This window comes from Papio anubis, chromosome 1, assembly GCF_008728515.1.
Source record: "Papio anubis isolate 15944 chromosome 1, Panubis1.0, whole genome shotgun sequence".
Lineage (NCBI taxonomy): Eukaryota > Metazoa > Chordata > Mammalia > Primates > Cercopithecidae > Papio > Papio anubis.
Genome location: NC_044976.1, coordinates 34,315,885 through 34,330,916, shown reverse-complemented (window position 1 = coordinate 34,330,916; position 15,032 = coordinate 34,315,885). Strand labels below are relative to the sequence as shown.

The 15,032-nt window shown below is 54.7% G+C and overlaps 1 protein-coding gene across 2 annotated transcripts in view; it reads left to right on the top strand.

The window, feature by feature from the left end:
• Nucleotides 1-13,805, top strand: part of COL8A2 (collagen type VIII alpha 2 chain) — a 32,706-nt gene extending 18,901 nt beyond the window's left edge. Inside the window, exons 3-4 of one of the 2 annotated variants that reach the window (XM_009204785.4) lie at nucleotides 8,820-9,022; nucleotides 9,569-13,805. In XM_009204785.4, coding sequence (XP_009203049.1) covers nucleotides 8,836-9,022; nucleotides 9,569-11,487 — 2,106 coding nt within the window. In that variant the 5' untranslated portion in view covers nucleotides 8,820-8,835 and the 3' untranslated portion in view covers nucleotides 11,488-13,805. Of the gene's footprint in view, nucleotides 1-8,186; nucleotides 9,023-9,568 lie in introns of those variants that run through there. The other variant, XM_017959722.3, reaches the window with a different exon arrangement.
• Nucleotides 13,806-15,032: the final 1,227 nt, after the last annotated feature.

Here is a 15,032-nt window from a genome sequence, read left to right as displayed (position 1 = left end):
ACTCTGTCACCCAGGCTGGAGTGCAGTGGTGCAATCAAGGCTCACTGCAGCCTCCAACTCCCAGGCTCAAGCGATCCTCCCACCTCAGCCTTCCAAGTCGCTGGGACTACAGGTGCACCACCATGCCTGGGTAATTTTTTAAATTTTTAGTGGAGATAAGGTCTCACTACATTGCCCAGGCTGGTCTTGAACTCCTGAACTCAAGTGATCCTCCCATCTCAGCCTCCCAAAAGTGCTGGCATTACAGGTGTGAGCCACTGCGTCCAGCTGAGCTCAGGTTCTTAATGGGCCTCTTCGGAAATCCCTGAGTCTCCTCATTTGTGGACTAGCACCTCCTGCCCAGGGACACTGTTGCGTGTAAAGCCTCATGGCGGTTCCTGACACTTGGTCTTCCAGCTGCAGTCCTCACTCAGACCCTCCTCACTCATGACGACACCTCTTTGGAGTCCTGGCATCAGACCTGACCTCAGCGAGAGGAACACAGTGCAGAATGGAAGGGTCTGGGATGCGGCAAATTCAGGGAGCCAAGAGGGTGGGTCAAGGACACTTGCTGGAGGACCCACATTACCAAGGAGGGAGGAAAGGTGGGCAGCTTGTGGGAGGGCCACCTGGGCTCCTGGCTGCACTTGGGGTTGTTCTTTTGGCGACCCGCTGCCTGAGCTCCTCGAAGCCCTCTTTGCCCTGAGCACCCTCCCAGCTGCGCCCTCCATCACTCCTGACCCCCAGAGGTCAGGGTTGTTCTGGATCCTCTTGTGGTGGTGTCATGACCTTGACCATGGGCTAACCAGGCCAGAGCAGCCCCTCCCCTCCCTCAACTTCCTGCCACACACTCTGCCCCTTCCATCTGCTCCCCCATCCCCCTGCCCACGTGCCAAGAAGAACATTCTGGTTCTGTGCACATGTGGGAAGCCCCCGAGCTCGGGTGGCCAGTGCAGGAGGGCTTTCCCCTGCACAGGAGAGTGGGGATGGTGTGGTGGTTAGGGGCTGGAACTCAGGACTCGGACTGCCTGGCCTTAGGCTCTCACTGTGATGCTTTTGGCGAGTGGCCCCCTCAGGCGGTTTCCTCATCTCTTGTTTTTTTTTTTTATTTTGTAATTTATTTTTTATTTTTTGAGACAGAGACTCTCTCTGTCACCCAAGCTGGAGTGCAGCGGTGCCATCTCAGCTCACTGCAACCTCTGCCTCCTGGGTTCAAGTGATTCTCCAGCCTCAGCCTCCCGAGTAGCTGGAATTACAGCCACCATGCTTGGCTTATATTGTTTTTGTTTTTTGTTTTTTGTTTTTGAGATGGAGTCTCACTCTGTCGCCCAGGCTGGAGTGCAGTGGCGTGATCTCGGCTCACTGCAAGCTCTGCCTCCCAGGTTCACGCCATTCTCCTGCCTCAGCCTCCCGAGTAGCTGGGACTACAGGCGTCCGTCCACCATGCCTGGCTAATTTTTTGTATTTTTAGTAGAGACGGAGTTTCACAATGTTGGCCAGGCTGGTCTTGAACTCCTGACCTCAGGTGATCCGCCTGCCTCGGCTTCCCAACGTGCTGGGATTACAGGTGAGCCACTGCGCCCTGCCTCCTCATCTCTCTCTGTCTCTATTTTTTTTTTGTGAGACAGGGTCTTGCTGCTGCTCAGGCTGGAGTGCAGTGGCACAAACATGGCTCACTGCAGCCTCTACCTCCTGGGCTCAAGTGATCTTCCTGCCTCAGCCTCCTGAGTAGCCAGGACTACAGACCCGCGCCACCATGTCTGGCTAACTTTTTAATTTTTTTGGTAGAGACAGGGTTTCACTATGTGCCCAGAGTGATCTCAAAGGCTTGGGCTCAAGTGATCTTCCTGCCTAGACCTCCCAAAGTGTTAGGATTACAAGTGTGAGCCACCATGCCCGACCAGTTTCCTCATCTCTCAAACAGGGATAACATACCTCACAGGCTTGTATGAGGATTCCATGTAAAGCATGAGGCCAGTGCCTGGCAAGGTGCCCCAGCAGCATTCCCCAGTGGATCAGGCCTGTGTAACGTGGCCTCGATGGGTTCTGCCATCAATCAGAGCAAGGTGAGGTGGGCGGCCTATGCTGAGGGGAGGCTCTGGGCGAGGCCTCAGCTGACACTTAGACTCTTATAGTTGGAGCTTCCATTCCTTCCTCTGTAAAATGGGAGTAATAACTGCAGGATCTTCATGGGTTCGTTGAGGGGATTAAAGTGAGCTGTGGCCTTTGAGGCCTGGATCACTCCTTGGCACACAGGGACAGATGTGTCAGGTATTACTATGATGCCGAAGCTCAGGAAGGTTAAATGACTCACCTGAGGTTACAGAGTGGGTTGGTGGTAGAACTGGGATTCGAACATGAGAGCTGACAGGTCCGTGGATCTTCTCTGGAGCCCTGCATTCATTCCCGCAAAGCTCCATGTGATCCTGGGCTTGGAGGAACAGGGACCTCAAGCCCAGACCCAGCCTGGCCCGAGGGAGGCCTTCTCCCCGCACACATCCCCAGACGCGCACAACCCACCCTCGAACTCCGCTTGTTGCCAGGCACAGGTGCAAAGAGGTCCCTGCAGAGGGTGAGGGGAACCCAGAGCAGGAATTGGAGGGGAAGTGGGACTTTCCTCGGGTGTGAAAAACACCAAATGGAGGCCGGGCGCGGTGGCTCAAGCCTGTAATCCCAGCACTTTGTGAGGCCGAGACGGGCGGATCACAAGGTCAGGAGATCGAGACCATCCTGGCTAACACGGTGAAACCCCGTCTCTACTAAAAAATACAAAAAACTAGCCGGGCGAGGTGGCGGGCGCCTGTAGTCCCAGCTACTCGGGAGGCTGAGGCAGGAGAATGGCGTAAACCCGGGAGGCGGAGCTTGCAGTGAGCTGAGAGCCGGCCACTGTACTCCAGCCTGGGTGACAGAGCGAGACTCCGTCTCAAAAAAAAAACAAAAACAAAAACAAACAAACAAACAAAAACACCAAATGGAACCGCCTTTGAATAATGGGAGCCCACTCTGAGCCAGGCGCGAAATCTCTACCTGTCACAGCAGTTCCAAGAAGCAGGTTTTAACCCACTTTATTTTTAATTAATTAATTAATGTATTTATTTATTTATTTTGAGGCAGAGTCTCATTCTGTTACCAGGCTGGAGTGCAGTGGCACGATCTCGGCTCATTGCCAACTCCACCTCCCTGGTTCAAGCGATTCTCCTGCCTCAGCCTCCTGAGTAGCTGGGACTACAGGTGCATGCCACCACGTCCAGCTAATTTTTGTATTTTTAGTAGAGATGAGGGTTCACCGTGTTGGCCAGGATGGTCTCGATCTCCTGACCTCAGGTGATCCACTCACCTCAGCCTCCCAAAGTGCTGAGATTTACAGGCATGAGCCACTGTGCCCGGCCTATTTTTTATTTTTTGAGGCGGAGTTTTGCTCTTGTCACCCAGGTTGGAGTACAATGGCACAATCTCGGTTCACCTCAAGCTCCGCCTCCCGGGTTCAAGCAATTCTCCTGCTGCAGCCTCCCAAGAAACTGGGATTACAGGTGCCTGCTGCCCTGCCGGGCCATTTTTTGTATTTTTAGTGGAGATGGAGTTTCATCATGTTGGCCAGGCTGGTCCTGAACTCCTGACCTCAGGTGATCTGCCTGCCTCAGCCTCCCAAAGTGCTGGGATTACAGGCATGAGCCACAGTGCCTGGTTAACCCACTTTGAAAAAATAACAGGTGGGACCTGGGTGTGGTGGCTCACGCCTGTAATCCCAGCATTTTGGGAGGCTGAGGTGGGTGGATTACCTGAGGTCAGGAGTTTGAGACCAGCCTGGCCAACACAGTGAAACCCCCTCTCTACTAAAAGTACAAAAATTAGCCCGGCGTGGTGGTGTGCGCCTGTAATCCCAGCTACTCTGGAGGCAGAGGCAGGAGAATAGCTTGAACCCAGGAGGCAGAGGTTGCAGTGAGCCGAGATTGTGCCATTGCATTCCAGCCTGGGTGACAGCAGCGAAACTCTGTCTCAAAAAAAAAAAAGAAAAGAAATGAAAAAAAAAAAACAGATGTGGGTCTGGTGTGGTGGTCCATACCTGTAATCTCAGCACTTTGGGAGGCTGAGGCGGGCGGATCACAAGGTCAGGAGATCAGGACCATCCTGGCTAACACGTTGAAACCCCATCTCTACTAAAAATACAAAAAGTTAGTTGGGTGTGGTGGTGGGCACCTGTAGTCTCAGCTACTTGGGAGGCTGAGGCAGAAGAATGGCGTGAACCCGGGAGGCAGAGCTTGCAGTGAGCCAAGATCACATCACTGCACTCCAGCCTGGGCAACAGAGCGAGACTCCATCTCAAAAACAAACAAACAAACAAACAAAAACCAGGTGTGTTGCTGTGGCTCACGCCTGTAATCCCAACACTTTGGGAGGTTGAGGTGAGAGGATCGCTTGAGCCCAGGAGTTCGAGACCAGCTTGGACAACATGGTGAAACCCTGTCTCTACGAAAAATAGAAAAAATTAGCCAGGTATGGTGGCGCATGCCTGTGGCCCCAGCTACTCTGGAGGCTGAGGCGGGAGGAGCACTTGAGTCTGGGAGGTTGAGACCAGCCTGGGCAACAAAGTGAGACCTCGTCTGTACAAAAAAATTTCTTTTTATAGCTGAACCTGGTGGCGTATGCCTGTAGTTCCGGCTCCTCTGGAGGCTGAGATGAGAGGATCGCTTGAGCCCAGGAAGTCGAGGATTCAGTGAACTGTGATTCTGCCTCTGTACTCCAGCCTGGGCAACAGAGCAAGACCCTGTCTCAGAAAACAAAATCAAAAAAACTTTCTGGCTGGGCATGGTTGCTCATGCTTATAATCCCAGAAATTTTGGAGGCCAAAGTGGGAGAACTGCTTGAGCCCAGGGGATTGAGACCAGCCTGGGCAACACAGTGAGACCCTGTCTTTACGTAAAATAGAAAAAATTAGCCAGGCATGGTGGCACGTGCCTGTGGTCCCAGCTACTTGGGAGGCTGAGGTGGGAGGATTGCTTGAGCCTGGGAGGCCGTGGCTGCAGTGAGCCATGATTGTGCCAACTGTATTCCAGTCTGGGCAACAGAGTGACACTGCGTATCCAAAAACGAAATAAAATAACAGCTTTAGGCCAGGTGCAGTGGCTCACGCCTGTAATTCCTGCTCTTTGGGAGGCTGAGGCAAGCTGATCACTAGAGGTCAGGAGTTCAAGACCAGCCTGGCCAACATGGTAAGACCCTGTCTCTACTAAAAAATACAAAAATTAACCAGGCGTGGTGGCACATGCCTATAATTCCAGCTACTCCGGAGGCTGAGGCAGGAGAATCATTTGAACCCGGGAGGTGGAGGTTGCTGTGAACTGAGATCACGCCACTGTGCTCCAGACTGCACGAAAGACTGAGACTCCATCTCAAAAAAGAAAAAGAGAGCAGAATTCAACCCCTGAGCCACCTGTTTGCCACCTTGGCTTTAGATGCCTTTTTTTTTTTTTTTTTCTGAGACGGATCTCACTCTGTCCCCCAGGCTGGAGTGCAGTGGGACAATCTCGGCTCACTGCAGCTTCTGCCTCCTGGGTTCAAGCAATTTTCCTGCCTCAGCCTCCCAAGTAGCTGGGATTATAGGTTCACCCGGCTAATTTTTGTATTTTTAGTAGAGACTGGGTTTCCACCATGTTGACCAGGCTGGTCACAGACTCCTGACCTCAAGTGATTCACCCACCTCAGCCACCCAAAGTGTTGGGATTACAGGTGTGAGCCACTGCACCTGGCTAGATGCTGGTATTCCTGAGGATGATCATTTGCCCTTCTGACTCACAATTCTGAAATTAATCACATCAATTCTGAGGACTTAAATTACTGCCTCGGTGAGAGGCTGTGTGGTGTATTTAAGAGCATAGATCCAGAGCTGGATTACTGGAGTTGGAACCTTGGCTCTGGCACTTAGTAACTGTGTAGCTTTGATTACCTCACACAACTGTTTTTTGGTCTTATGTTGTCCAAGACACTGCCTGGGATTACAGGCATTAGCCACTGCATCCTACCTGCATACAACCTTTTGTTCCCTCATCTGTAAAATGGCAAGAGTGAAGGCACATACCTCATAGGGTTGTTGTGAGGAATCAATAAGTAAATGTATATAAAGATCCAACAGGCCGGGCATGGTGGCTCACGCCTGTAATCCCAGCACTTTGGGAGGCCGAGGTGGGCGGATCACAGGGTCAGGAGATCGAGACCACGGTGAAACTCTATCTCTACTATAAATACAAAAAATTAGCTGGGCATGGTGGCAGGCCTTTGTACCCCTGTAATCCCAGCTACTCAGGAAGCTGAGGCAGGAGAATCTCTTGAACCCAGGAGGCAGAGCTTACAGTGAGCAGAGATGGCACCACTGCACTCCAGCCTAGGCAACAGAACAAGACTCCATCTCAAAAACAACAACAACAACAAAAAAAACAAAACAAAAACCCCCCAGCTTTATAGAGATACAATTCACACATCATACAATTGGCCCATTCAGTGTACACTGCAGTGTTTTTTTTTACTGTGTTCATAGAGCTGTGCAACTATCATCACAATGACTTTTTGAACATTTTCATCTCCCCTAAAAGAAACCCTGGGCCCATTAGTTGTCACTTCCCATCTCCTCCTCCCCCAGCCTTAGGCAGCCACTGATCCACTTCCTGTCTCTATGGATTTGCCTATTCTGGCCATTTCATAGAGATGGAATCACACAACATTTGCATTCCATATCTCACTTTTCACTGTTTTCAAGACTCATCTGTGTTGTAGCAGGTGTCAAGACTTCCTTCCTCTTATATATATATTTTTTGAGACGAGGTCTCACTCTGTCGCCGAGGCTGGAGTGCAGCTCACTGCAATCTCCACCTCCTGGGTTCAAGTGATCCTCCCTCTTCAGCCCCTGAGTAGCTGGGACCACAGCACGCCCACACTTGGCTAATTTTTTGTTTGTTTTTTGTAGAGATGGGGTTTCACCAGGTTGCCCAGACTAGTCTCAAACTCCTGGGCTTAAGCAATTCACCCGCCTCTGCCTCCTAACATACTGGGATTACAGGCATGAGCTACTGTGCTTAGCCTATTTATAGATATATTTTTAAATCTGGGGTCTTGCTCTGTTGCCTAGGCTGGTTTTAAATTCAGGGCTCAAGCAATCCTCCCACCTCAGCCTCCCGAGTAGCTGGGACTACTGCAGGTGCACACCACCATGCCCAGCCTGTACTTCATTCATTTTCATTGCTGAGTAATATTCCATTGTATGGCGGTACCACATTTTCTTTGTCCATGGACATTTGCATTGTCTCTACTTTTGGCTGCTGTGAATATGGCTCTTATGCACATTCACATACAGGTTATTGTGTGGACATCCTCTCTCATTTCACGGATGAGGAGACCTCCTGCCCAGGCTCCTGCAGCTGGGAAGGGGAAGGGGAAGACTGCCTGGCCGGTTCCGGAGTCTGTGCTTCTTCCCCACCCAAGCTTTGTTCTCTGAGTTGAGCCAAATGCTGTGACAAGCATAGGTCAGGGCACAAAGAAGCGAGGCTTTATAGAGGAAGGGATGACAGCTTCCTAGGGCCATAAAAGATGAGTAGGGGAGGAAGATAACATCGCAGGCAGAGAAGTAGCAGGCGCAAAGGCCAGAACTATTAAGGTGCCTGGTGCCTGGGAACTTCAAGTTCTGGTTTACTGGGTGGAGGTGTGGGGAGGTGAGGGGTAAAGAAAGGGATAGCAGGCAATAGAGTTGGAGACACAGGCACAGAGTAGGTTAGAAAGGCCTTGAATGCAGGCTGGGCGCGGTGGCTCATGCCTGTAACCCTAACACTTTGGGAGGCTGAGGCAACCAGATCACCTGAGGTCAGGAGTTCGAGACCAGCCTGGACAACATGGCGAAACCCCATCTCTATTAAGAATACAAAAATTGGCCGGGCGCGGTGGCTCACGCCTGTAATCCCAGCAGTTTGGGAGGCCGAGGCGGGTGGATCACAAGATCAGAAGATGGAGACCATCCTGGCTAACACGGTGAAACCCCGTCTCTACTAAAAATACAAAAGAAAGGAGACGGGCGTGGTGGCGGGCGCCTGTAGTCCCAGCTACTCAGGAGGCTGAGGCAGGAGAATGGCGTGAACCTGGGAGGCGGAACTTGCAGTGAGCCGAGATGGCGCCACTGCACTCCAGTCTGGGTGACAGAGTGAGATTCCATCTCAAAAAAAAAAAAAAAAAAAAAGCCTTGAATGCTATAGTAAGCACCATAGACTTGATCCCAAAGGTGTGTGGCAGGGAGTCCAGAAGAGCATCAGCAGAAGGTAGAGTCAGACAGACCTAAGACAAATCCTAGCTCTGCTTCCTCAAGGCCTTTGCTTTAGTTTTATCATCTGGAAAATGGAGATGACAATAATAATACTTTGTTAAAGTGTTTTGAGCATTAAGTGAGTTCATGTCCCTAAGAGCTCAGCCTAGTGCCTGGCAGACAGCTGGCCCAGCAATGGAAATGGGTGTTGACATCCAAGAGCTTTTAGCAGGGGAGGTCAGACTGCTCTAGAAGGCACGCCTGGCTGCAGAGTGACTGGCTGGTTTTGAGGAGGCGCTGTCCTGGGGAGGCTGGGCCCTCGGAGATGGTGGGGGAGATGCACAGCCACAGGCATGGTCTGAAGAAGTTTAGGAGGTGGCTTAGGGAGACCCCCACGACTTTGGAAATTGCTTGTGAATAATATCTAAATTCGGAATTGCTTCTCAGTCTTTTGACTAAAATGGAGTGTAATCTCTAAATTCTGATCTTTTGGTGACCCCGGGTCTGGTGCCAAACCACCGAGGGCTGCCTTGATGACTTTCTCTGTTCTTCTCTGCAGCACGTCCACGGACGCCATGCGGGGGACTCTGACACCCCTGTCTTCGCTGCTGCTGCTGCTACTGGTGCTGGGGTGTGGGCCGCGGGCGTCCTCTGGTGGCGGGGCCGGCGGGGCAGCAGGCTATGCCCCGGTGAAGTACATCCAGCCCATGCAGAAAGGACCTGTGGGACCGCCCTTCCGTGAGGGCAAAGGCCAGTACCTGGGTGAGAGCCTCCTCACCCCACAGTGCCTCATCGCTCCCAACCCCTGAATCCCCTGCCTCCCTGACAGCCATCAGATCTCAGGTGCCCCCCACAGCCCCTCATTCCTCACCAATCTTCCCACCTCCACTGTTTTTCCTAATACCCCAGAGGGCCTGGAAACGGGTGCAGTTGGCTGGCACAGGTGGTCTTCCCAGGGGCAGATGAACTGGGAAGTTGGGAGGTGGGGCTCTGCTCCCACCGGCTCTAAGGTGGGCTGCTGGTGCCACCTGGTGGCCACTCCACCTTCAGGTCATGCAGGGATGAGAGGTGAGAATCAGCCAGGCTCATGGAGGAGGCCCAGCCTGGGTAGGTTGGGTGTTAGGAGCCCTTGGTGAGGACACCCTGTTGCCCCCAACCACCCCCAAAGCCTGTCTTCCATGAGAGCAAGGAGGGGCAGCCCCATTCTTCCTCTCCCGCGTACCTCATACTGGAATGGGGAAGGGGTAGATGGGGTCCCCTGTCCCCACAGTTCAGGCCCCTGACTGCCCCCTTCTCTTTCTTTCTCAGAAATGCCTCTACCGCTGCTGCCAATGGACCTGAAGGGAGAGCCTGGCCCCCCCGGGAAGCCTGGGCCTCGGGGTCCCCCTGGTCCCCCTGGCTTCCCAGGAAAACCAGGCACGGGAAAGCCAGGACTCCATGGGCAGCCTGGCCCTGCTGGCCCCCCTGGCTTCTCCCGGATGGGCAAGGCTGGTCCCCCAGGGCTCCCTGGCAAGGTCGGACCACCAGGGCAGCCGGGGCTTCGGGGGGAGCCAGGAATACGAGGGGACCAGGGCCTCCGGGGGCCCCCAGGACCCCCTGGCCTCCCGGGCCCCTCAGGCATTACTATCCCTGGAAAACCAGGTGCCCAGGGGGTGCCAGGGCCCCCAGGATTCCAGGGGGAGCCAGGGCCCCAGGGGGAGCCTGGGCCCCCAGGTGATCGAGGCCTCAAGGGGGATCATGGAGTGGGCCAGCCCGGGCTGCCTGGGGCCCCAGGGCAGGGGGGTGCCCCTGGCCCCCCGGGCCTCCCTGGTGCAGCTGGCTTAGGCAAACCCGGTTTGGATGGGCTTCCTGGGGCCCCAGGAGACAAGGGTGAGTCTGGGCCTCCTGGAGTTCCAGGCCCCAGGGGGGAGCCAGGGGCTGTGGGCCCAAAAGGACCCCCTGGAGTAGATGGTGTGGGGGTCCCAGGGGCAGCAGGGTTGCCAGGGCCACAGGGCCCATCAGGGGCCAAAGGGGAACCAGGGACCCGGGGCCCCCCTGGGCTGATAGGCCCCACTGGCTATGGGATGCCAGGACTGCCAGGCCCCAAGGGGGACAGGGGCCCAGCTGGGGTCCCAGGGCTCTTGGGGGACAGGGGTGAGCCAGGGGAGGATGGGGAGCCAGGGGAGCAGGGCCCACAGGGTCTTGGGGGTCCCCCTGGACTTCCTGGGTCTGCAGGGCTTCCTGGCAGACGTGGCCCCCCTGGGCCTAAGGGTGAGGCAGGGCCTGGAGGACCCCCAGGAGTGCCTGGCATTCGAGGTGACCAGGGGCCTAGTGGCCTGGCTGGGAAACCAGGGCTCCCAGGTGAGAGGGGACTTCCTGGGGCCCATGGACCCCCTGGACCAACTGGGCCCAAGGGTGAGCCGGGTTTCACAGGCCGCCCTGGAGGACCAGGGGTGGCAGGAGCCCTGGGGCAGAAAGGTGACTTGGGGCTCCCTGGGCAGCCTGGCCTGAGGGGTCCCTCAGGAATCCCAGGACTCCAGGGTCCAGCTGGCCCTATTGGGCCTCAAGGTCTGCCAGGCCTGAAGGGTGAACCAGGCCTGCCAGGGCCCCCTGGAGAGGGGAAAGCAGGGGAACCTGGCACGGCTGGGCCCACGGGGCCCCCAGGGGTCCCTGGCTCCCCTGGAATCACAGGCCCTCCTGGGCCTCCCGGGCCTCCGGGACCCCCTGGTGCCCCTGGGGCCTTCGATGAGACTGGCATTGCAGGCTTGCACCTGCCCAACGGCGGTGTGGAGGGCGCCGTGCTGGGCAAAGGGGGCAAGCCACAATTTGGGCTGGGCGAGCTGTCTGCCCATGCCACACCGGCCTTCACTGCAGTGCTCACCTCGCCCTTCCCCGCCTCGGGCATGCCTGTGAAATTTGACCGGACTCTCTACAACGGCCACAGCGGCTACAACCCAGCCACTGGCATCTTCACCTGCCCTGTGGGCGGCGTCTACTACTTTGCTTACCATGTGCACGTCAAGGGCACCAACGTGTGGGTGGCCCTGTACAAGAACAACGTGCCGGCCACCTATACCTACGATGAATACAAGAAGGGCTACCTGGACCAGGCATCTGGCGGGGCCGTGCTCCAGCTGCGGCCCAACGACCAGGTCTGGGTGCAGATGCCGTCGGACCAGGCCAACGGCCTCTACTCCACGGAGTACATCCACTCCTCCTTTTCAGGATTCTTGCTCTGCCCCACATAACCCGCGGGGGGCCCTGCTGCCCTGGCCTCCTCCTCTTTAGTGGTAGAGCGACCTTTTCAGTTACAAAGAACCTCCATTTAAAGAAAAAAAAAACCAAAAGCTGAACAGAGGCAGCCGTGGCCTTGGCCCGAGGAGAGTGACTTGCTTTCTCCCTGCATGCAGGTTGAGATTGTTTCTGGAAGGGGCTGGCCTGAGTTTCTTTCCCCCAAATGTCTGTGCAGTGTCAGGGTTGCACCCCATGGGCCCTGGGGTACACAGCCCAGCCCCTTGTGAGTCCTGGCCTCTGCTGGGCCCTGAACGAGCTGAGAGGGAGCTCAGCTCCCCACCCCGCCACCTGGGGAGATGGCCCTTCCCACTGGCTCCCTGATGGCACCTGCTGGAGGAATGGGGCACGGCCTCCCTCACAGCCCTTGGCTGGGACTCCTCCAGCTCCCCGTGGGACCTCCAGCATATAACAGTGGACTAAGGACTGTGGGGTTTCCCTCCAAGGGAAAGGGAGAAGAGGGGACCATTGAGGTGATGAGTGTGGACGCCCTGCCAGGACTGCAGCCCCCATGGTGATGCTGTGGCATCAGACATGTCCGTGGCGGGCACAGTGCCTGTTGCCCTGGGAAAGGGCAACCCCCTTTCACTGCTCCAGTGGCAGCTATGGGGAAGGTGGTTTGTGAGGGCTCGGGGCACAGACCTGGGGCAGGAGGCAGCTCTTCACATCCATCCCCGTTTCTCCTGGGCTGCCCCCACCAGCTTTGGCTGTTTAGCTTGAGGGCAGCACAGAGGCCCCTGGGACACCTACGGGCCAGAAAGATCAACCTCTGTGAAGTGTCTAGAAGTGTCTAGCACAGATGGTGGCAGAGGCGGAATCGACCATGACCAAACATGAGCACTCCTCCCTTTCTCCCCTTCCACCTGCTGCGGGCCGGGCTCATTTTCTCATACAACATCGTTAAGAGGATCTTTGCCACCCCAGCCAGGTGTCCCCAAGGCAGAGCCCTCGTTTGGCCCGGCCCTCTCAACAAGGTGCATGCGAGCTGGGGGATGGACAGCTCCCACTTGCTTTTCCTTGATAAGAACCATATGGTGGGTTCATCTTTGGGGGCTTCCTCTCCTTCCACCCTCCGGTTCCAATTTCCTGTTCTAAGCAGGACTAGGGCCCAGGAGGCTAAGGCTTGGAGAGAAAGGGTGCCAACAGGTCGCTTTGGAATGAGTTGGCTCTGGACGTTTCTGCCATTTTCCCCAATCGGAGCTCCTCTGCAGGAAACAGGCAGGATGCCCCTCCCAACCCCTCAGTCCCTTGTTCAAGCTGAGTGGATAAAGCTGAGATTAGCGCTGGGCGTGGTAGACATTCCTGCCCGTGCAAAGATGGCCACTTTCCCCGAAACTTCAGGGCCTCGCGCTCGGCCCTCGCCAGGCCAGCCCCACTCCCTGTACCAAGTGTGAACTGGGGTCTTTCGGTCTGTGATCTTGTTGCACTGCTCCAAGTCTGGCCATGTCCAGGCGGTCCATGTTGAAATGAAGGATGGCTGCTGACTTCTGACTGGCTGAGCAGTGGGTTCCCTCAGGCTCCTTGCCGCCCCTCCTCCCCTGCCCACAATTTCTCCCAACAAAGCAGGCTGTTTGACTGCTCACTTCTTCAAAAGGAGAAATGAAAACCCAAATCTGCCCAAGTGACACTTGAAAAGGTTTTGGCTGGGGTTCCTGGTGGATTTCTTACTACCTAACGCCCAAGAGAACCAACTAAGGACTCTCAAACCATACCTGTTGGAGGTTCTTTGCTCAACCTCTTCTTCCCTAGGTCAAAGCCACTATCATCTGATGTGTTAGGGATGGGTTCTGATTGGCAGAAATTAATCAGCTCCCAATGGGAGCCCAGGGAACTAAGTAGGGGCCCAAGAAAAAAAATGGGAGCTATTTCACAGAGCTGAGCTTCTGCCGAATTTCATTCCTCAAGCCTTTCAGGAGGGGTGGTTGGCGTTTCTAAAATGTTTATGGGATTTGAGTTGCAGGTGTCCACTTAACTGACTAGCTTTGATAAACAATGTCAGATTTTAACTATGAAAACGACATTACCTTGTGCATTTTTATATTCTGATTCCTTTTTTTTTTTAAAGATTAAAGTTTAAATGTTTTCCACTAGTCATTTCACTTCTAACTTGGTATAGGAAGCTTAGCTCTCTATATACCTATCATGTGCCCTGTATCACAGAAGATTCAGGAAAAATGCACTTGGGAATCAAAGAAAATGGAACTTCTTTTTGAAAAGACAAGCAACCATGTTAACTATATTGACACAACCTCAATAAAACCTGTTGTATAAAACAGCACTGTGCTGAAACTGGTACTGACACAGAGGTATCTCAAGCCTCTGGGTTCTGTAAGGCGTCCAGGAAGCTCTCTGGGGCTCATGTGCCTGCTCTTAAGGATCGTGCACTCCTCACCAGCTCCCTAACCTGGATTTCTGTCACCACCACATCAGAAGTGCCTGATGCGCATAAGCTGCCAAGGCCGTGACCAGGCAAATGCCAAGAGGCATTTTAAGAAACCAAAGGCAGGTAGTGGCTGGAGCTGGGGGCGATGGTTCAATCTTTACTGGAATATTCTTGCAAGCGCTCAGGGGTAGTGGAGCATGACAGCTGGCTCAATAGTCCAAGGGCCAAGTTTCAACATCTGATACAAATGATGAATGAAATCATGAATCTTTGCTCCTAAGGGCCGGGCTAGTGCCAGGCCCAGTGCCGAAGACAGGTTGGGGGAGCTGTCCTGGGCGGAAAGCACCTGCTCACAGCCTGCCACGCTCAGCCATGAAAGATCTGTCCCTGGCGCTGGGGCTCTGGGTGGTGGACCTGAAGCAATCCATGTTTTGAAGAGTCCTCAGCCTGGTCAGAACCCCATCTTCACTGAAACAGATGTGCCCGACAGTGCTGAAACCGCAGGCCAGCTGCAGACTCCGCATGCTTGGCTAGCCACTAAGGCTGGATGCTCAGAGAATGTCCCTGGAATTTGAGGGGAGGCATCTTCTCCCTTTCAATTTTCTTTTCTTCAGAATGGATGCCAGTCCCAGATAGTTGGGAGGCTAAGGTGGGAGGATCGCCTGAGCCCAGGAGTTTGAGACCAGCCTGTGCAATAGAGTGAGACCCCATCTCTAAAAACATGCTGTGTGAAACTTCCTTGCAGGGAAAGGCTTTTGACTGGTCCCAAGACACAGGAGGAGGCACTCGGCACTCACCCACCTGGGGCCTGTGATGGTGCCCTCCTCACCCAAAGGTTGGTAGTCTGACGACAGAAGGGCCCTCCGGATCCTTCTACAGGGTTCCTGTTCCTGGCCCAGCTGGGCCTAGCTCCTGTTTGGGGGAAGTCAGGCTCTGAGAACAGAAAAATCTGGCTTGTTCCTACCCGCTGACTCTGGCAAAGCACTCGGCCCAGCAGCCTGGGCCCCTCTGAGTGATCTCCAACAGGAAAAGCCACCAAACCATGCCTGCTGTGCCCTTCCTGGCTGAACACGAAGCCAGCTGGAGTGTCTGGCAACACAGCAGCTCATGGCCGTGGGG